Source organism: Camellia sinensis, chromosome 13, assembly GCF_055761805.1.
Source record: "Camellia sinensis isolate YWXY chromosome 13, ASM5576180v1, whole genome shotgun sequence".
Taxonomy (NCBI): domain Eukaryota; kingdom Viridiplantae; phylum Streptophyta; class Magnoliopsida; order Ericales; family Theaceae; genus Camellia; species Camellia sinensis.
This window is the reverse complement of record NC_138973.1, coordinates 60022192-60044906: the sequence shown is the minus strand read 5'-3', so window position 1 is coordinate 60044906 and position 22715 is coordinate 60022192. Positions and strand designations below refer to the sequence as shown.

The following is a 22715-nucleotide window of genomic DNA, read 5'->3' as shown; positions in this document are numbered from 1 at the left end:
TATTCTAAAATGTGAACGGTGTGGATTATCAAAATGAGCCCCGAAAAGGGCCCAATTGGCTACACAGCAGTGGCTGCTGTGCACCCCCACACAGTAGCCACCTCAATTCCAAATTCATATGTGTTGGGTTTTTCAAGAAATTTTTTTTATGCTTATTCTTAATACGTTAAAGTGTTATTATGAGGGATAATAATCATATGTGTTGGGACTTTTCAAGAAATTTATGTGTTGGATTTTTCAAGAAATTCTTTTTATACTTATTCTTAATGCATTAAAGTGTTATTATGAAGATAAGACTTAGGGGATGGAAAAAGTTAATAAATGTTAAAGTTTTTTTTTTTTTTTTTTTTTTAAATCAAGAAATTTAGATTGGGATATTGGAGCTCTCACAAGACTTGGGGGTTAGAAACTCTTTTTTCCTTAATATATATTAGCCTATCACCTGTGCTATGCACGGGATAATTATAAATATTTATATTTGTTTTAATTTTTTTTAATATATAAATTATATTTTTTAAGATTTTTTATAAAAATAATTTAACAATCTTATCACTAACCATAATGTACAGGAAAAATTAAAAAAGCTACTGTAGTAACTATGCATGGGCTATATCTATAATTATTTGTATGAGTGGATTTTAAATGGTAATCAGGGATTTTGACCAAATCAATAAATGTAGGCATGTGGATTGGAAAAAGTTAATAAATGCTGATCAGGGGATTTTGATCAAATCAATAAATACTGAGATTTTTTTTAAATAAAAAATTTAGAAAATTAAGATTGAGATATTGGAGCTCCCACAAGGCTTGGGATTTAGAAACCCCATTTTTCTTAATATATTTACAATTATCTATATATGTGAATTACGATTTTTAAATGTTTTTTTTTTTAAATATCTTCTTTTTTTTTTCTTTTTTATATTATATTAAAGTTTAATATTTTGATAATAATCATATGTGTTGGACTTTTCAGAAAATTAAATGTCTTCTTTTTTTTATTATATTATATTAAATTTTAATATTTTGATAATAATCATATGTGTTGGACTTTTCAAGAAATATTTTTTATGCTTGTTCTTAATGAATTAAAGTGTTATTATGAAGGATAATAATCATATGTGTTGGGACTTTTTAAGGAATTCATATGTGTTGGATTTCAAAAAAAAAAATTATGCATGTTCTTAATGCGTTAAAGTGTTATTATGAGGGTAAGACTTGGGGGTTGGGAGAAGTTAATAAGTGCTAAGGTTTTTTTTTTTTTTTTTTTTTTGTTTAAATCAGAAAATTTAGATCGGGAGATTGGAGCTCCCACAAGGCTTGGGGTTAAAAACCCCATTTTGCTTAATATATAGTATAAATTATCTATATATGTGAATTGTGATTTTTAAATGTCTTTTTTTAAAAAAAAAAAAAATGTCTTCTTTTTTTCTTTTTTTATATTATATTAAAGTTTAATATTTTGATAATAATCATATGTGTTGGACTTTTTAAGAAATTTTTTTATGCTTGTTGTTAATGCATTAAAGTGTTATTATGAGGGATAATAATCATATGCGTTGGGACTTTTTAAGGAATTCATGTGTTGGATTTCAAAGAATTTTTTTTATACTTGTTCTTAATACATTAAAGTGTTATTATGAGGGTAAGACTTGGGGGTTGGGATAAGTTAATAAATGCAAAGTTTTTTTTTTTTTAAATCAAAAAATCAGGAAATTTAGATTAGGAGATTGGAGCTCCCACAAGGCTTGGGGTTAAAAACCCCCTTTTGGTTAATATATAGTATAGATATAGATAGATAGATATATCTTTTTATTTTTATTTTTGTATGGTTTCTATTCGGGTATTTTTTTTTTTCAATTTATTTAAGATGGAGTTGTGAGTATCTTTTTTTTTTAATTTAATTTATCTGTGGTTTCCATTTGTTTTTAATTATTATTATTTAGGTAAGTTATGATGTGAGTTAGATATGTGATAGAAATGTGAGTTTTATTGATTTAAAGTTTATTTAGATAAACTTTAAAGATTATTTTTTTTAGTTTTATAGTTTTTTTTGTTATGTTATAATATAATATATAAAATATAGGTAGATATCTACAACTTTAATAAAAAATATTATCGAATTTTTTGGGGAAGAGAAAATGAATGCAAGTTTTAATATTTTTTTTTGAAAATTTGTGAGAAAGATTAGGAGGGAGAGATTATGAAATATTTTTGTTATTAAATAAATAAATCAGTCAATAGTTTTTTTTTAATCTATTTTGTAAATTAAAAATCAATAATTTTGAAAAATTGATTAATTTGTCTCATTAAGTGATTTAAAATTTTGATAGATATACATAAAAAAATACATAATTATATTATTAAATCATAATTCAAATTTAGATGTTATATCTTTTTGAGATCTATAGCTAAATTCTTATATTTTTATTATTATTTTTGTATGTAACCATAGTGTATGAGAGAAATTGAAAAGGGTGTTGCAATAATTATGAGAGAAGTCAAAAGAGATTGTGGGTTGGGAGAAGTCAATAAATGCTGAGGTTTTTTTTTTAAATCAAAAAATTAGAAAATTAGGATTAGGAGATTGGAGCTCCCACAAGCCTTGGGGTTAAAAACCCCCTTTGCTTAATATATAGTATAGATACTAGCATATCACCCGTGCTCTGCACGGATTGTGTTTACAATTATCTATCTATGTGAATTGTGATTTTTAAATTTTTTTTAAATGTCTTCTTTTTTTCCTTTTTTATATTATATTAAAGTTTAATATTTTGATAATAATCATATGTGTTGGACTTTTCAAGGAATTAAATGTCTTATTTTTTATTATATTATATTAAAGTTTAATATTTTGATAATAATCATATATGTTGGACTTTTCAAGAAATTTTTTTTATAATTGTTCTTAATGCATTAAAATATTATTATGAGGGATAATAATCATATGTGTTGGGACTTTTTAAGGAATTTATATGTGTTGGATTTCAAAGAATTTTTTTTATACTTGTTCTTAATGCATTAAAGTGTTATTATGATGGTAAAACTTGAGAGTTGGGAGAAGTTAATAAATGCTAAGATTTTTTTTTTAAATCAAAAAATCAAGAAATTTAGATTGGGAGATTGGAGCTCCCACAAGGCTTGGGGTTTAAAACCCCTCCCACAAGGCTTGGGGTTAAAAACCCCTTTTGCTTAATATATAGTATATATATATATATATAGAATATAGATATAGATATAGATATGCACGGGTTGTGTTTCACCACTTTGTCTTTCTTTTTTTTTTAAATGTCTTTTTTTTTTGTACATTTTTATATTATATTAAAATTTAATATTTTGATAATAATCACGTGTTGGACTTTTCAAGAAATTCATATGTACTTCATAATTATTTCTATATATGTGACTTGTGATTTTTAAATATCTTTTTTAAATTTTTTTTTCTTTTTTATATTATAGTAAAGTTTAATATTTTGATAATAATCATATGTGCTTGACTTTTTAAATTTTTTTTGTTATGCTTGTTCTTAATGCATTAAAGTATTGCTATGAGGGATAATAATCATATGTGTTGGGACTTTTCAAGGAATTCATATGTGTTGGATTTTTCAAGAATTTTTTTTTTATGCTTGTTCTTAATGCATTAAAGTATTATTATGAGGGTAAAGCTTACGGATTGGGAGAAGTTAATAAATGCTAAGGTTTTATTTTTTTTTAATCAAAAAATTAGAAAATTTAGATTGGGATATTGAAACTCTCACAAAACTTAGGGGTTAGAAACTCCTTTTTCCTTAATATAAACTAGCCTATCACCCGTGCTATGCACGGGATAATTATAGATATTTATATTTGTTTTAGATTTTTTTTAATATATAAATTATGTTTTTTAAGATTTTTTTCTTATCACTAACCATAATGTATGGGAGAAGTTGAAAAAGATATTGCAGTAACTATACACGAATTGTATCTATAAATGCTGATCAGGAGATTTTGACCAAATCGATAATTGCAGGCATGTGGAAAGATATGTGGATTGAAAAAATTTAATAAATACTAATCAGGGGATTTTGACCAAATCAATAAATGCTGAGTTTTTTTTTTTGAATAAAAAATTTAAAAAATTCAGATTGGGATATTGAAGCTCCCATAGGTCTTGGGGGTTAAAAACTCCATTTTGCTTAATATATAGATAGATATATCTTTTTTTTTTTATTTTTTATTTTTGTGTGGTTTCTATTCGGGTATTTTTTTTTTCAATTTATTTAAGATGGAGTTGTAGGTATCTTTTTTTTAAAATTTAATTTATCTGTGATTTTCATTTGTTTTTAATTATTATTATTTAGGTAAGTTATGATGTGAGTTAGATATGTGATAGACATGTGAGTTTTATTGATTTAAAGTTTATTTAGATAAACTTTAAAGATTTTTTTTTTAGTTTTTTAGTTTTTTTGATTATGTTATAATATAATATATAAAATATAGGTAGATATCTACAACTTTAATAGAAAATATTATCTGATTTTTTGGGGAAGAGAAAATGAATGCAAGTTTTAATATTTTTTTTTGAAAATTTGTGAGAGAGATTAGGAGGGAGAGATTATGAAATATTTTTGTTATTAAATAAATAAATCAGTCAATAGTTTTTTTAATCTATTTTGTAAATTAAAAATCAATAATTTTGGAAAATTGATTAATTTGTCCTATTAAGTGATTTAAAATTTTGCTAGATATACATAAAAAAATACATAATTATATTATTAAATCATAATTCAAATTTAGATGTTATATCTTTTTGAGATCTATAGCTAAATTCTTATCTTTTTATTTTTTATTTTTGTGTATAACCATAGTATATGGGAGAAATTGAAAATGATGTTGCAATAATTATGAGAGAAGTCAAAAGGGATTGTGGGTTGGGAGAAGTCAATAAATGCTGAGGTTGAGTTGGGAGAAGTCAATAAATGTTGAGGGTTTTTTTTTTTTAAAATCAAAAAATTAGAAAATTAAGATTAAGAGATTGGAGCTCCCACAGGTCTTGGGGTTAAAAACCCCCTTTTGCTTAATATATACTATAGATATAGATATAGATATAGATAGATAGGCGTTTTAAATGTTCATTACCAATTTGCAGGAGGCTAGTGATTTTATTTTCTTTCATATATTTTCTATCTCCTATTTTAAATAATCTCTCTATTATATAAGTTTAATTATTCAACACTATAAAACAGACACACTTTAAGAGGAAAATGTGTATACAACATAAAAAATAATAACTCAATCCATCAAAATCGCGCTAAAACATAATCCAAAGAAGCATCAGATATATATATATATATATATATATACATTCTTACCTTCATTTTGGAAGAAATTATTTTCATAACTCGAACCTACGTTGCCGGATACAAGAGAAAGTGGTTTGCATCTTGAATGTGCATAATGAATTACAAGAGGCTAATGATTCTCTTCCTTTACACTATTCATTGGTCTTCTCTGCCCATTTTGTTCTAACAAGGTAAGGTACACATGGAAAGATACACTATTAACAAGTTAATACCACCCCTGTTTGAAGTCAACATTAGGCTATTGGCATTATATCAAAAATTCCAACACACTTTGCTGTATTTGATTTGTTAGAATGAGACCGAATAAAATAATTATTTCTTGAGTTTTTTTTTTTATTATAAAATAATCATTCCATCATATTGGTACATAATTCTATTTCTAATGTATTTTTTATTATATTTTTTAGTCAACTAAATATGAAAATAGACATTTTAATAGAATGATCATTTCATTTTACTCTATTCTAATGAACCAAGTACGACCTTAATTATCGCATAACAAAATAATATCTTTTAACAAGTCACTTTTTTATGTATGTAGTCCAACAGAACTTTTCCTTTTATTTTAACTAGTCAAGAATTAAAAATGAGAGAGAAAAATAGAAATGAAAAAAAATATATAAATTTTTATATTTAGCTAGTATGGAATAACTCTTTAAATAAAACTAGCCAAAGAGAACGAGAGGCAAAATAGCTAACATGATTGCTAGCTTCTTATTCTTTTATTTATTTATTTATTTTCAGATAATCAAGAACCATTCCTAGGCAAGGTCTTTGGATCTTATGAGGACAAATTCGAGATATATGTGATCACTCATTATTCTCATATCAAGATTCGAACTTAAGATCTCCTGAATAGAACATGATCAAGTTACAATAAACAATGATTTCCATTTACCCAATGTATAGATATTATATAACCAACTAAAGGCCACTTTTTAACCTTGCAAACTGTCTTTAAGCTGGCTACATGCAATGCATGTGATTATATATTTGTGGCCTTTTGTCACCACAATCCTAGTATCACCTCCTAATTTTGTTTTGAATGATAGCCTTAGAATGGGAAAATAGAGCCGGATTAGGTTTAACCTTGAAGGATGACAGCTGCTACCTTCAATGATGAATGTGGATGAGTATATAACAAGGTCACAGTCACAAATAGTGTGTCCTAACCAAGACCTAATTCCTAAATTGATGACACAACAGATGTGCTTAGGATGATGAGTATGTAGGAGTAGTAAAGCCTAACAGGGACAAAGTTAGGTGAATTACTACACCAATAGATACATCATACATGACACCACACCACCCTCTGGTCTAGAAATCTATGGCTAAGATGCTATGATCAGGCTCAGTGGTTGAGGAAATTGGCAAGTACACAGAATATTCATAGTTGCTCTATGATTATCCAAAGAGTAGTGTTGTATCGAGATTCATTCAATCAATACAATTATAATAAATACAATGATAAATTTAATATAACATATAAATATATTATAACATTATTCATATTCACATAAAAGAAAAGTTTCTCATCCTTGAGTCTTATCAAGCAAAGATACAAAATCTTATTTTAGTAACATTGAGCATGAATATGTATATGGGACACATGTACAAAATATTAAAGTTATGTTTGGATTATGAATTTAAATAGGGATTTGAAAAGAGAAAGAGAAAGAGAAAGAAAAATAGAAAAAAAAAAAAATTAACTTACATTGCATTTACATTGTCCTCACCTTTTTCCTTTTCATTTTTTTCCCCAAATCACTACTTAAATTCATGATCCAAACACAGCCTAACTTAAGAATACCATTTTTTTTTCTTTTTAATTTTTTTTTTTTCAGATTTGAACTTAAGGATACGTAAATTCAATAAATTCAGAAAAAATAGAGTAATACTTTGATCTCACTATTTTCTTCTTCTCTAAGAAGCATAGAAAAAACTATTTTGGTATTTATATTAGCAACTATACTCTAATAATACACTGCAAAAAATTATTACAATTTTAATATACATTGAGGAAGTATCAAATACATATTTGTATTCGATATAGGTATGATACGGTCACAATTTTCTTCTAGAAGCATCCGTGCTTCATATGTAATATGCATCAACTGAATGTGGAGAACCTATGCTTACGTAGTTCTGAATTTTCAAAAGCCAAAAAGTATTCAATATGAGAGAGAGAGAGAGAGGGGGATAAAGTGACCATATCAGAAAAATCAAATTCCTCAGCATGAAACATTCACAAATTATAGATGAATAATAAAAATAGAGTGGATTTTGATCTCGAGTTGAGACTGAAGACCACCAAGAACTAAGAAACATGAAATCAACTAACAATCCAATCAAAGAAACAATCTTTGCTTAAACCAGCCAGAAATGCACCCTTCATTTTTTCCGAGGAAATCTACCAAACAAGAGAGAATCAAAAAAACAGAAGATCAAACACCGGACAACTCCAAAAAGCGAGTAGTTGCACTTCAATATATTCAGTTTTCAAAAATACCCAGCTGTTGAACAAGATCAGCGTTTCCTCCAAGGAGAAAATATCAGACACCAGCACTACTATTATTGTGGAGTAATTTGATCAAAACCAGGAATATGAACAAGGACTGCAGAAAATGTAAAGCATCTTCAAATATAATAGTATTAACAGAGAAGGGCTTCATCCCATGAATAATTCACTTGCAAAACAAAGAGAAATTCATTATAAGATAAGCAAAGGCGTATCACAATCTCTATTAAGTTTATTAAAAGGGAAAAAGCATTCGCATATATTGACTTAAGTGATTATAACATAACCTACAGTTGTGAAATGAGATTAAATACAATCCAATACACAGATGAACGGTGAATAAAGTCACACTTTTGATGGAATAGAAGAAAATGGCTTTATCCTTTCCAACAACTTCTCGGCTTCAATAAATCCACCCAGACATCCCAAAGACATGTATTTTATATGTTTCCATCTGTTTAAACTCGAGATAATTAAAACAGGTATTTACATATAACTTGCACGGAAAAAATTTCAGCAATTCGAACAATCGATAGTAGAAGAGAATTCAGGCGTATGGCAACAATCACGTACCAAACTGCTCACCTTGGTGTATAGGGAACTGCAAAACAGTGGAGATGGAGATGGTTAACACTGTTCAAAGGAGGTTGATGAAATCCAAATCTAGAAGAAACCCGTAAGAATCAAACTTTGCTTAGTAAAATTCATAAAAGAAGAAAAAAATAGATAATATAGTTAATTTTGAATCTGTAATATGGGTTTTGTTAAAATCCACTTACTCTCCACCTACTTCACCCACTTAAACCTACTCCACTAAACCTAACCCACTACACCACTACCACCTCACCTACTCCACTAAACCTAACCCACTACACCACTACCACCTCCACTTCACCTACTCCTTACCTACTACACACTCACCCTCTTCTATATATAGGAATCATGAATCATTGTAATATAAATAAACTACAACATTATATCAATCAATAATACAATCATTTCTCTTTATACATTAAATTTCTACATGGTATCAGAGCAAGGTTAAGCTCTTGGTGCTCTTCGCCTTCTGGCGGGCGGCAACTTTGCCTTAACCGCCCGCCAGACCTCAACCAATTAAAACCTACCAAAACCTCCAACCACTGCAGCAACTCAAACCACTGCTAGCTCGAATTGACGCCAACTCTTCTCGCCAAGATGAAGCTTACTGTAAAGACTCTCAAAGGCAGCCACTTCGAAATTAGGGTTCAACCCACTGACACCATCATGGCGGTTAAGAAAAATATTGAAGATGTGCAAGGAAAAGACAATTATCCATGTGGACAGCAATTATTGATTCACAATGGAAAGGTTTTGAACGATGAAAGTACTCTGGCAGAGAACAAGGTCTCTGAAGATGGTTTTCTTGTTGTCATGCTTAGCAAGAGTAAAACTTTGGGCTCAAGTGGGACCTCATCCACCCAGCCTGGATCTACAACTCAACCAATTTCTAATCCTACTTCTGCACCTGAAGCTCCTGTACAAGCACCGGCCCCAGAAATCACCTCGTCTGGTTCCAATGTGGCAACAGCTATGCTCCTTCTGATACGTATGGTCAGGCTGCTTCCATTTTGGTTGCTGGTTCTAACCTTGAGCAGACCATTCAACAAATAATGGATATAGGTGGTGGCAACTGGGACAAAGAAATAGTTACCCGTGCACTTCGAGCTGCTTACAACAATCCAGAGCGAGCTGTGGATTACTTGTATTCAGGTATTCCAGAAGCAGCGGAAGTTGCAGTGCCAGTGGCTCATTTGCCTGTGAATCAGGCAACTTCTGAGGGGGCTGAAACACGTGCAGCAGCAGCTGCACCCATCTCTGGAGCACCTAATTCATCTCCTTTTGATTCTCTCTCTCTGCTCTCTTCGATCCCTGAAAGTGTCAATTTGGTTTTTCATTCACATTCTCTCTCTCTCATCTTTCCACTTTCAAACCCACAATCCTTTTTTTTAATCAACCCACTACCTCACTTTCTTTAAACCCCACTTTCACTCACACTCACATGGGCTTGTCCCATTCTCCTCTCATCTTTTCAACTTTTCTTTCAACTTTTTTTCCAAAGTATTTGATCTGCCCAAGACGTGGCACAACACTTTATTTTATATATTATTATTATTCTTATTATTTCTCTTTAAAAAAAAAAAGAAAAAAAAGGCAGAATTGCACACCAAACCTTCCCTTATTTTATTCATGTCGGGCCTCACCCCGATCACCATTTTACATAAAAAAAAAAAAAAAAAAACCCAAACACCCACACACACAGGCGGGATTTTTCTTCTCTACTCTGCCGCCTGTCTTTTCTTTTTGCCTCCGTCCTGGACGGCCCTTGACGGTGTTGCCTCCGTGCTTCCTAGACCACCAAGCAAGTTTCCTCCTCCCTGCTCCTCCACTGCAGCATATGGTGGACCTCCAAATCGGAACATCACGGTGGCCTTCCGCTTCAGCTCCTTGTTTTCTGCCTTTAGCACACTTATCTCTGCTCGCGCATCCTTATACATGCGTTGGAGCAGAGCCAGCTGGGAGTTTAACTGTTGCACTTCATTTGTCCTGCTCTGCAGCCGGTGCGACAAGTTTGTGACCGCCGTCATGGTTTCCACACATGACTTCAGAGTATACTGATTGGCCTCAATATCAGTTTGCACCGCCATTTTTTGCTCCACCGACCGCATCGGAAAGTTCAAAGGAGCAAACCCAGAAGTGTTTAGTTGGGGTTCACTGGCCACCGCACCAGTTATTTCTCTTGTGGACTCGTTCAGTTCTGGAAAGAGCGTAAGTAGACCACGGGAAGAGGAGGCCATGTTCTGGGTAGCTGGACGGGAAGAAGAGGCCATGTTATGGTTGCTGAGTGTTTCAGAGATGGGTTGGTTACAGAGTGTTTACAGAGTGTTACCAGTGTATCTCTCTCAGCCCACGAAGAGTTTTTCAGAGGTTTCAGACTGGTTTGATTTCCACATGTTCTCTCAGCCTCCGTCTTCATTTATATAGCACATGACGAAGAGGCCGACACGCGCACTGTCGATCACGTGCATCGCCGCGTGTCTGGCGCACCTTTTGATGGCACGTCTTTTTATGGATTGGGCACGCCTTTTGATGGCACGCCTTTTTATGGATTGGGCACGCCTTTTGATGGCACGCCTTTTGAAAGATTGGGCACACCTTTTGAGGGTGCGATTTTTTAGGGGTCCGACAAGACTCTGTAAACTGTCCCGACATTGATTCCGGTTAGCTCCTTTATGGGTCCGACAAGACTCTGTAAACTGTCCCGACATTGATTCCGGTTAGTTTCTACAAGGGTCCAGCAAGACTCCGTAAACTGTCTGCTACAACGGTCCGACATGACCCCATAAACTGTCCTCTACAACGTTATGACACCACCATCCAGTGTCTTCACCAATGGTCTGACACGACCATACAGTGTCTCTTATCCTCTTTTATTTTTATGTATTTTCTTGTTTTGTTACTCTCTCCAAACTCAAGTTGGTTAGTTCCTATCCCCCTTGAGTTTGCGGGGGGCTGTTAAAATCCACTTACTCTCCACCTACTTCACCCACTTAAACCTACTCCACTAAACCTAACCCACTACACCACTACCACCTCACCTACTCCACTAAACCTAACCCACTACACCACTACCACCTCCACTTCACCTACTCCTTACCTACTACACACTCACCCTCTTCTATATATAGGAATCATGAATCATTGTAATATAAATAAACTACAACATTATATCAATCAATAATACAATCATTTCTCTTTATACATTAAATTTCTACAGGTTTTACCTATTATATTATAGCAACCAAGATAAAATGATCTTTCATAAGAACCATAGATAACAAATAGGAATTAGAACAACAAAAAACAGGCTCTGTCCTTTATAATCAACTATGAGTTTTAGGAGGGTTAACAGTGTCTATTTCCCTTCTTTATGTGTGAATGAACCAATCAATGTTATCAAATAGCACACACCATAACAAGAGTAGGTACAAAACAAACATCGATTTGAGCTAAAGTCAAGAGGAGCAGCAATTAAAACTTTATTATATATTGAATATGCAATAGACTATGAAGCACAGACACTTCTAAGAAAGTAGCGTATCTGTTTCGGACACAAACACTCATCGGACACTTCTCAATACATGTCAGACACTCGTCCAAACATGTCCTATTATTTTTTAATTTTAGACCTGGACAATTGGCGGACACATGTGTCCATCACTTAAACATATAAGAAACTAATTATAAATTTAAACAAAATAACCTAGGGTGCAAATATAAAAGAAAAATAATGTAGATTTACAAAAGTTAGTATTGCATTGCATTTTTTATTATCTTTGAATGATATATGACATATAATAAATATATAAAATTATATATTTTGTGTGTATCTCCCTCCCCCACGTGTCATGTCCTACATTTTTGGAAAAATTGTTGTGCCGGCGTGTCTATATCGTATTGTATGTCCATGTCTGTCTTTCTTAGATTACAGATCTTCGATGCCGAAATACTTAAGTGATTTAAGCAAATAAAAACCTTCACTTATTCATTCAATTTGGTATATGGAAAAGTTGATATTCAACGGCATGTGAAATGTGAAAATGCTTCCACAGAGAAACAATACCTGTGCTTGGACTGGGGTGCATCTCTGTGCAACAGATTCTGCCCTACATTTAACATGTGACTCACTGGCCAAGAAGGAAATTTCAAAGATAAGACACAGTAAGAAAAATGAAACCCCAAACTGATTCAGAGTTCAGTTTGGTTGCTATTATTAAATTTTCTTACCCAAAGAAAAGTCTTCGGTTCTTCTCTGAAGGTCCTTGACAGTTGGAATGTGCTCCACAGGAACTACTAAATAATGCCTATCTAGACAACAATTCAATGGGACCGATTAAAATTATGACGTCAATGATGACAACAAAGCTATGAGGGTATATGTGAATATCCAATTTGTAAGATGACGACAGTATCATTTCCTATGCCATCAACAAATTTCACCAAAGTCTTCACAATTAGCAATTCTAACTGGTAATCAGAAGTCTACATAATAATAATTAGAAAAAACACAATATAGAAGAACAGGCAATCATAGTTGTGCTGTCTAGAAACATAAAAGCCCAAAGCAAAACCAATGAATAGGTTCCCAATTTGGGAACTTACCAAGGGACTGAATAGATGTTAAATCATACATTTTAACCAAACCAAGCCAGGTCCAGGGTGTTCAGGTGGGGTTCCACCAGAATAAAATCTCACTCATACTTTGCCTTGGAGTACAGTGTTTAAAATCCTGAATGATGAACCAAGAAGAAAACTAGCCAGATCTGAAATTTTCTACACAATAATTTTTTTTGGATAATAGCACATTTCAAAGAAAGATTCCTCTATGGTATTGTTTCTTTTCTACAGATAAAGCAGAATACAGAAGTTAATCCATGCAATATCACAAACTGTTCATCAGTGGTTGTGTAATATCAACAAGAATTGTTCATGTAATGGTTATTTATTTGGTGATCCAAAAACGCATCACAAGCAACAAATGACGGTAAATAATCACATCCAAGGAGGATTTTTCCTCCTCCTTGCGGGAAAATGATTTCTGCACAAGCATCCTGGCCATTAACATGGTTTATTCATATCCATGGGTTTAACATAAGAGTAAAAATTTATGAGTTTGACAACATTGAAAAGAAAGGAGAGATTATGATGAACAAACTTCTTTCTACCTCATTTGATTGAGATCTATCTACAACTCAATTTCTGTTTTCTCGAAATATATAAGATATTATTACAGCTTACACAGCGAATTACAGCCAGATAACAAAGTATCCACCTACACTCCTAAATACAAGACTAGATATTTCTTTCCTTGCGCAAATCCTGGGCAAAAAATGAATATACCCTCCCTGACAGGTGCAGAAAAAGAAGGGGAAGAATAAACCAAAAATGGCTTCTATAAAATATGTTCATTAGATCTATTGAACACACTAGCCTCTGCTATAGAGAGGTAATATTTTGCCTAACACTCTTGACTAGCCATCTGCCAAGAAGCATTAGGGTGGCTATATCTCACCCACCCAGCTCAGAATCAATCAAGACGCATACAAAAATTGTACCAAGTTGAAGACAATTAATGAGATAGGATGCTGAGAAAGGTGAACAAGTGGGGGGGTTTAGTTGAACGGCGATGGTGTTAATGTTTTAAAGGGGGAAAAAAGTCAGTTGAGGCCAATATAACAGGTAAGGAGCTGGTGGTTCAAGAATAACAATCTCCTACTAGAAGACGAAGATACAGCAGTTGAAAGTGAACTTGACTAACTGTAACTCAAATGCTTGTCCCTTATAAAGTGGGTGGAGGGATTGAGGCACAGCACAAGAATGGGTAATGAAGAGGTTTAAAGGACTTGGCAAATTCCTTGGACTCCCTTTGTGAGAGGTTTGAGAATGATGACAGAAACAAAGGGGTGGGAGTGGATAGAGGCAAGAGTAGGAGCTTGATTTGGTTTAGCAAAGCTAGAATTTGTTTGGCTGTTTAGCTGTTTGTTTGTTTTCCTCTTTTCCTTTGGCTTTTGTACTTGGGAATGGAATGCCCCCTCATCACCTTCTTTAACAAAAATTTTGATAAAAATCATCATGATTCTTAATTGAAACCTATTATTCCAAATTTTTAGTTGGAATTACATGTTATGCCAAAATTTTAAACATATATCATCTTGTTTTGAAAATCTTCATCAAATTGAAACCCCCAAAATCTCAGATACAATATACAACCCCAATTCTGAAATGAGTCTCCAAATCTTCCCAACTGTCTATGCAATGAATATATATACTCAAAACAGAAAACAAAACATTCAACAGTAACCAAAAACAGCTCTAATTTATAAATAAAAAATTTGAAACCTGAGTGCTGAGGGATTGATGTCTTGAAAAGCAACAACCTTCTCATCCTGCACAATTTCAACTCGTATCAATCAGTAAAAATATATCTTTACACAAACTTTCAGATGTATATACATATATATATATATATATAGAGAGAGAGAGAGAGAGAGAGAGAGAGAGAGAGAGAGAGATCAAACTGAGTGGAGAAGAGTGGTGGAGCTGGCGATTTGACAGAAGATGCAAGACGGTGACGCTCCACCCGCCATTTCCCCTCCCTTCTTCACCTCACAGATCATTCAGCTTTCCGATTACTCGCCAACATCAACTACACAAATATACGTTTTGTAGTATATAATCTTGAAATTACTATAATATCCCTGGCAGAGTCCCTCGTTTCTTTCCTTTTCTCGCAAAATCTCACAAACCAAACACCCACTAAAAACCCTCTTTCATGCGCTCTCTCATCCACAAAACCCTAAAAGCCTCCACCTTTTCCTTCTTCCCCATCGCCAGAGCCCCAATCACCCCTCTCCTAACCTCTCATTTGAGCCCCAAACCCGTTCGAAGCATGAGCTCAGGGCGCATTTTCCAGCTGAAACTCGACCCACTCACAGGTAACTCAGAATGGGTCGTCATCGAAGAAGACGAAGCTCCAGATGTTCCTCCTCAACCACCCTTCTTGGCCACAACATCGTACCTCGACATGCTTAACGACTCTCTCCGTAACAAAGCCTTCCGCGAAGCCATCGACAAGACCGTCACGAAACCTTGCCATGTTATTGATATTGGGTATTTCCTACTTTTTCATAAACAGTTCATTGATCATTAATATTCTGAACATGCTTTAGTCTCTATTTATAATTCAAATCAAAAAGTTAGCAGCTTTACAATCCTGTACCCAATAATTATAAATATTTATTCTGAACATGCTTTAGTCTCTATTTATAATTAGATTGAGCTGAATTATGCTAATTTTTTCGTTATCGCCATTGTTTTGAATTCTGGGTTGGGTGCATTTGATAATTGTTTGTTGACACATACAATGCTATTGTTTGCTATTGAGAGTATATGTACTGCTGGTTTTGTTTTTTGGTGGATTGTGATTTGTGATAGAATAAGTACTTTTGTTGTTGTAGTGCTGGAACTGGCTTGCTATCAATGATGGCTGCACGAGCAATGGACTCCGGTAAGTCAACAACATGTTCTGGTTCCGAGGGTATGGTGACGGCATGTGAATCGTACCTTCCGATGGTGAAGCTGATGTGGAAAGTTCTACACCTCAATGGTATGGAAAGAAAAGTGCGCGTAATCAACAAGCGATCTGATGAACTAGAAGTTGGTGTGGATGTCACTTCACGTGCAGATGTTCTTGTTAGTATCATTCTTTTTTTCACAATATATTTATATGTAAAATGCATACCCTTACCCTAAATGAAACAGGAACAAATCCTGTAAAATACTTGTGGCCAGTTGTTTGACAATCTGTGCCTTGTATGTTGCTTATGACGTCTTACAGAGAGACCAGCACTTCTCATCCATAGTGCAAATCCCATGTCACACTCCTTGCTTTAGTTGGCGCGCAGCTCTTTGGCGTACGCCACTGTATTTGATTCCTTGTTTTTATTCTTATGAAGTATAAAACTCTAAATGCAGGTCAGTGAGATACTTGACTCAGAGTTGTTGGGTGAAGGATTAATTCCAACTTTACAGAATGCACATGATAAACTATTGGTAGAAAACCCAGACAGTACCTTACCGAGCAACTACTTATGGCCAGGTGTTTGACCTCAAATATATAATTCTTTTCTATTCAATATAGCAATGTGTTACAATAATATGTTTTCCTTAAATTTCTTCTATCTTCCTTCAATTATATATTTATAGCTTCATTTCATGAACCATTCCTTACTTTTGCCATTTGATCGGAATTTCATTGCATTAATTTATTGTTAAATTTTAAGGGTAATTACTGGCCATCAGTTATGAATAGATTAAATCATAGTGTAGAAACCTCTTTGAGTTTTCTAAAACATGTATACCTCCATTTAGTTTGTAAGGTTGGGCATCAATGACTTCATTCTTGAAAAGCTACATCATAGTTTCGCTTCACAAGCCTCAGCTAAGATCTTCAATGCATTGAGATTGAAGCAATTGAAACATGCATGTGGGTTGATAATTCAAATAAACTTATGAGTTATGCCCAGATATATGTGATAAGATAACATATGCATGGAGCTTTGGCATTATTGAGAATATTGAGCCCCATCTTATTATACAACAAATGTACAACACAAGGACATTCAGAAAGGATTTCATATGTGGATACTACTACGTAACCCAGAATTTGGCTTGTCGGACTGTGATTACTTACATTACTTCATTGAGAAATAATAAGCTAGTCTTATGTGCAGTACTTATTTTTTGAATCACTTAGTGTAGAACGGAAAGGAATGTGTTTTGGCTTGCACAATTTGGGTGATAGATCACTTGAGAAATGGGGTAGCATTCTCTGACAGCCCTGATTTGGCCATAGAATGTCAGACCTCATGGATGATTGGACATACCTTGCTAAATCACAAATTGATCACCTTGATTAGCAAGTGTCAAGAGTCTAGGGTTTTTCTGGATGGATTTCAGAACAACAGAGTTGTTCTCTAGAATCATTAGGTAGCTTGTAAGTTTTTTAATCAAAGCAGGTTTCCAGGCAGCTCAAACTATAACTGGTCAGAATCAATCGTTCCCCACCACCACCAAATAAAATATTAAGTAAAAAAATAAAAATAAAAAACTAAACATTTATGATGAACACAGAGAATGGTCTCCTGGTCCAGTTCATACCCTCCCCCTTGCCTTAACATAAAGTCTCTGCAAAAATCGTAGGTTTACATGTTTCTGATGTAAAATTTCATATTGCCATTTAACTGAAAGTTGGACTCTCACAGACACAGAGTATCCTTGCATATTCCTTCTTCTTATTTTCACTATTCTTCTCGAATTGTATGCTGCTTTTGTTTTTCCATCTTATGATGCCTTATATTATTTGTTTTACTACTCCTTCTAGCATTTAAACTTCATTATCATCATAATGTTGACAAAGGATTTCCGTAATCACTTAGTGCTGACATTAAAATAATTTGTCTCCCTCTCAATTTTTCATCACAGTTGGTTGAAAGCAAATATTTGTGGCAGCTGCATGATTTATACAATAATGAAGCAAAAGCGTCGGATGAAATTCATCTTGTTCCAACAGAAAAGGAGACAATTTTATGTGTCAAATCGTAACAGATCGCCATGCATTGTGATGCAATAGAAGATGAAATAAAACTTGTAAGAAATTATTTACTTTTGAAAAACTTACTAAGAAAATCGAGGTTTATTTTCTATTCATACTCAGTTTAGCATTCATCCAGCTGTCAGAACCTTTCAAAATTTTTGAATTTGACTTTTGGAAAAGGCCAGAAAGTCAAGGCAAAGCCAAGTTGCACATAAAGGCAACTAATGATGGTACAGTTCATGCTGTTGCTTCATGGTATATATGTTGGTACCGTAATTACTATTTTCTGTCACAAATTTCTTGAGGGATGGTTATTCCAATATCCCAGTTTCTTTTTCAGGTGGGTACTTCAGCTTGATTGTGAAGGGACAATTTTCTATTCCACTGGCCCAAAATGGATAAGTTTCCCATTCAACAAGGAGTTACAGTCATCATTCCCTCATGAGTGAAGGTGTTTTACGTTACTTTCTGTAATTATAATGTTCTAAAGTGGTGTTTGGAAGTTGCCTTAGAATAAGGAATCAGTTAACATATGAAGCATGATGCTTTTTGGTTATTTGCTGATGTTGTCTCTTAGTCAGAATTAGGGAACAAAAAAGTGAAGGCTAAGGATAATGCTAAAGCATGTTACTTTAATGAACACACTGTTTTTTCATTCTCTTAGTTGGACATCCTAAATCATTTGAAGAAGCAGGTCATATCAACTTCTAGAAATCACAAGTATTTGAAGGTGGTTGGAAGTAATTTAACTAGAATGTAGATCTCCATATGAATGCATTAATGCATCGTTCTATTGTACCTAAGACTTAATTGGAAGTAATGTATTTACGAAGCTACATGATACTCATCAGAAAAAGGTCATTTCCTCCACTTCAGCTTGTATGTCAAGCCTCATGTTTATACTTCTAGTCTTTATGAAGTTTCCCTCCAAAATGTTACAGTGTTTGTCTTCTAGTCAAACATGTTGTGAATTGCCAAATTATCAATAGTTAATTTCCACCTTTTCTTTGTTTGTTTTGAGCAACTTTTACTACTATAAGCTGCTGCAGACCAATTATGAAATTTAATGTAAACACTACTTTCTATCTGCAGGTTGAGCTCTTGGTTGGTGAACCGTTTTATTATGGAAATGATAGCATGCTTCCATGGCAAAACCTGCGGCTTTGGTAAATAATACTACTTTAATTTGTATTTGTACGATATGTCTTAATTTGAGCATCAAATAGTGTGTTTGAACTAGGAAATATTGCATTCAGTTTTATCTCAGATTGAAATGCTTAGTTTTGTAAGAATATCACTCGCACTGATCATTCTGGATGTATTAATGCCTGAAAATGAATTCAAGTCCTACTATAAGGTGTTGGAAGTTTACTCAACTCTTATTCTTAATTCAAAATTTTCGTAGGCTAACTTATTGAGATGTTATTCTGACTATTTCTTCATCAGTGACGCTTAAGATCTTCTTTACCAACTGTTTTGAATATGTTTCATGCCTACTTAAATTAGGTAGATTTGGATTTGAAGTATGAGGGGTGGAATTTTTTACGAGGATACTTTTGATGTTAATGAAGAAGCATTGGCAGGTGCAAAAAACTGATGAATGCATGGGCCATAACTTATTGTTTATAAGAAGACGTAAAACATTATACATATTTTTTCATTTTTATAGTAGGGTGCTAAGTGACTTGTGTAAGTATGATTGAAGTGAGATTTCTTTATAATTATCTTCAAATAGGTGTGGAATGAATCTATTTATCCAATCAATATATCATTTTCTTAGATGGTCAATATTAGTCTGTAAGGTCTACATGGAGAGTGAGTGCCTTTTAAGTACTGAATTTTATGGCACTTTTTATTTTCCATGGCTGCATGTATAGACACATTTTTTAACTTGAAAGTTTTCTGAAGTATAATTAGAGCATATCTATGTAAACTTAAGTTGAATATTAGTGGGAGATTGTCCTTTCAATTCAACATAGTCATAACATAAATGATCTTAAAGGCATTCTCTGAGCATCAGATAGAGGTGTAGATGCACCTGCACATGGATAAGGACTTATATAACCATGTTCTGTTTAAAAGGTCTACTGAAATGCAATCCACTCTGTATAGTTTACCTACATTGTTTTTTCTCACTTTGAAATGGACCTAAGGAAGGAACGGACATGCTTGATCCAGTCCTGTCTAATGATGCACTGATAATGCCTTGAAAAGGAATACTGAAGGCTTGTGCAATGTCTCTTCCTGTAAGTCAGTATTATTATCTCTTTTAACCTCAAACCAAGTATGTGATTGTGTTGTAGAGGTTTACTTAAAACTTTTTGTCTAGGATCTTTGGAGAAGTCGTCGCTGTTTAACACAAATTGAAGGTTTTGATCATTCTGTAGTAAATGTCACCTTAGGGGCATGTGGCGATTTACCCGCGTCCCAAGAGAGCCCTTGTTTTCCCTTTTTTGTTTGGCAGTGTGGGGAGAATAAGGTAATCAATTTGTGTAATGGAAAGTACTTTTTATTTGAGAATATAATGATATTACATTTTGATATTAAATGCAATTTGAGTTCAAATCATTTCAGGGGCTCAGTGAGATATCTATAGTCATGGAGTTTGATTTCTCAGAACCCATTAGTCCTTGTTTTGGGAAGGCCCAGGTATTGAATTATCCCTGCTTTTGAATGTGCTTGTGTAAAACTGGTCCTGCACCAGGATCTGCAATACCTGAACCAGGTATCAAATGTATACTTACAAAGAAATTTGTCTAGGTTGAATTTACAGAGCCTGGGATATGCCATGGTTTTGTGCTCTGGATTGATTGGGTGATGGACGTTGATAACTCCATTGTGCTTTCAACAGGACCTGGTATGCTTGAGTTATGTGCTAGAGTGAAATACTGGAAAATTGGTATCTATTTTTGCTGTTTGTCACGGTTTATTATACCATCTTTATGCTTTAAAACTATTGAACTCGCCTACTTAACAGAAGGGGGGAAATTGGAAGTTCCTCATTTGCAACAGACTTCTGAAATAATGCATGAAACTTTCTCGAGCTTTTTCTTATCTTACATGTGTGTTCAGATAAAAGATACTGGAAGCAAGGAATTAAGCTGTTGGCCAAGCCAGTCACAGTTGGAATCCATGGATTGAGTAGAGGTAACAGTTCAGCGGAAATTGAGGCATCCTTCAACCCGTCAAACGGTGGAATTGATATCAAATATGCTTTCTCATAATTCTAGAGTTGCATTAGCCGAGCCTCTCTTCGTGTATTCTCTCAATTGAACTGCTGGTGCTCAATCATTTATTCCTGCTGTATCTTTAGGTACATTAGTTACAAATTTCATGGAATTGTGTAATGACGGATTTCAGGATTCAATTTTTCCTAACAGTGTTCTATCTTTTCTAATGGGTTTTGGAGCACCTGTTATAGACTAGGAAGCAGTTCTATTGGATGGCTGTACAATAATTTCTGTATATCATATATATAATTTCTTTCATGGATTTTTGAGGTGAGATATTTGGTCGTTTTGAGTTACAAAACATGATTTCATCTCCATTTTTCAGCTCATCAATTTTGCTGATGAGCCCAACATTCTTAGCAGAAAAAATAGAGTAAAAATAAGTGGAGTATAGCATGCTCCTAGTGCACCTAATAATTTTTACACAATGATCTCTAAATTATACAATTAATTTTATTTTTATTTATAATCTTTAATTTGTATCAATTGCATCTCTAATTTTTACACATTTATCTAACGTAGTCATTTTTTAAAATTGTTGTCTAAAGAACAGGCGAACAATGTTTATATCAATCTCACATCAAGCACCAAAGGACTTTAAAAAGATATATGAACATATCCAAATATTATCAATCATTACAGATACAATTACTGCTCTGACTGTTTCTGATCTTTCTAGAGGCATATTTATTTGGCACTGCATCACCAATATGAGCATATCGGTGAGAAGATAAATTCATTCTAATGTCTTTCAAATGCCAAATATAAGAGTGATGCAATTATTTATCATGTATATTTTTTGGATGAAAGGGTAAGGTATTAAATTCGATTAATGTGTGAATTTAAGAATGCAATTGATACAAATTAAGAACTATTTGTGATTTTCCATATTTTTTGGGATTTTTATTGATGTTTATTGGTATAACTTTTCTTAAGTTATAAGTTGATAATAACAAAATAAATCTTAAACAATACGTATTTCTATAATTAAATTTTTTCCAATATTTAAATTATTTTTGTCTAGTAAGTTACAAACATAATTGCATCAAACAATCTAGAACATTTTTCTGGAAAAAAAAAAAAAAAAAAAACTTTTAAACAACTTCAATAAGCTGCACCAAACAGGGGGCATTAGAAGGCTTAACTATTGACAGAAGCCACCTAACAAGTTACCACATCTTTTGCATGGTAAAAAATGCTTCCATGGGTGCTTTTGAGGTCTAGATATACACTTACTCTGTCAAACAATAAAAATAACTGCCCATTATTCCAATAAAGCATCATGTAAAAGCATGATTGATGAAATCTATGGACAATTGAATATCAATGTGAATATATCAATTCCAGCAACAAACAATTCAACCCATAATCCCATAATACTGCTATCCTTATTTCTTTTTTGGGATTGCCATGTGTGTTCTTCACCTATATAT

The 22715-nt window shown here is 33.1% G+C and overlaps 1 protein-coding gene and 2 pseudogenes across 2 annotated transcripts; 2 read left to right on the top strand and 1 right to left on the bottom strand.

Annotated features, from left to right (window-relative positions):
* Nucleotides 1–8030: 8030 nt before the first annotated feature.
* Nucleotides 8031–15217, bottom strand: LOC114293320 (bifunctional adenosine 5'-phosphosulfate phosphorylase/adenylylsulfatase HINT4). The gene is made up of 6 exons (XM_082902340.1): nucleotides 14976–15217; nucleotides 14797–14843; nucleotides 12685–12761; nucleotides 12521–12584; nucleotides 8446–8523; nucleotides 8031–8314 (listed from the first exon to the last, which is right to left on the bottom strand). The coding sequence occupies exons 1-6, from the start codon at nucleotides 15072–15074 to the stop codon at nucleotides 8206–8208; spliced, it is 474 nt and encodes a 157-aa protein (XP_082758466.1). The 5' UTR covers nucleotides 15075–15217; the 3' UTR covers nucleotides 8031–8205.
* Nucleotides 8916–10017, top strand: LOC145806172 (ubiquitin receptor RAD23b pseudogene; annotated as a pseudogene).
* LOC114293304 (protein arginine N-methyltransferase 1.6-like) lies at nucleotides 15108–21558 on the top strand (annotated as a pseudogene). The gene is made up of 12 exons (XR_014347886.1): nucleotides 15108–15567; nucleotides 15915–16149; nucleotides 16432–16555; nucleotides 17941–18105; nucleotides 18189–18307; nucleotides 18393–18498; nucleotides 19145–19218; nucleotides 20206–20298; nucleotides 20382–20531; nucleotides 20627–20701; nucleotides 20813–20909; nucleotides 21125–21558. The product of XR_014347886.1 is annotated as a protein arginine N-methyltransferase 1.6-like (transcript).
* Nucleotides 21559–22715: the final 1157 nt, after the last annotated feature.

What these genes read in the sequence shown, in the direction of transcription:
- LOC114293320 (XM_082902340.1), bottom strand. Translation starts at nt 15,074, where the DNA reads ATGATCTGTGAGGTGAAGAAGGGAGGGGAAATGGCGGGTGGAGCGTCA. An exon ending in ATCAATCCCTCAGCACTCAG is followed by an intron (nt 12,762 to 14,796) that starts GTTTCAAATTTT and finishes TTGTCTAGATAG; the next exon opens with GCATTATTTAGTAGTTCCTG. An exon ending in GCAGTTCCCTATACACCAAG is followed by an intron (nt 8,315 to 8,445) that starts GTGAGCAGTTTG and finishes GAGTTTAAACAG; the next exon opens with ATGGAAACATATAAAATACA.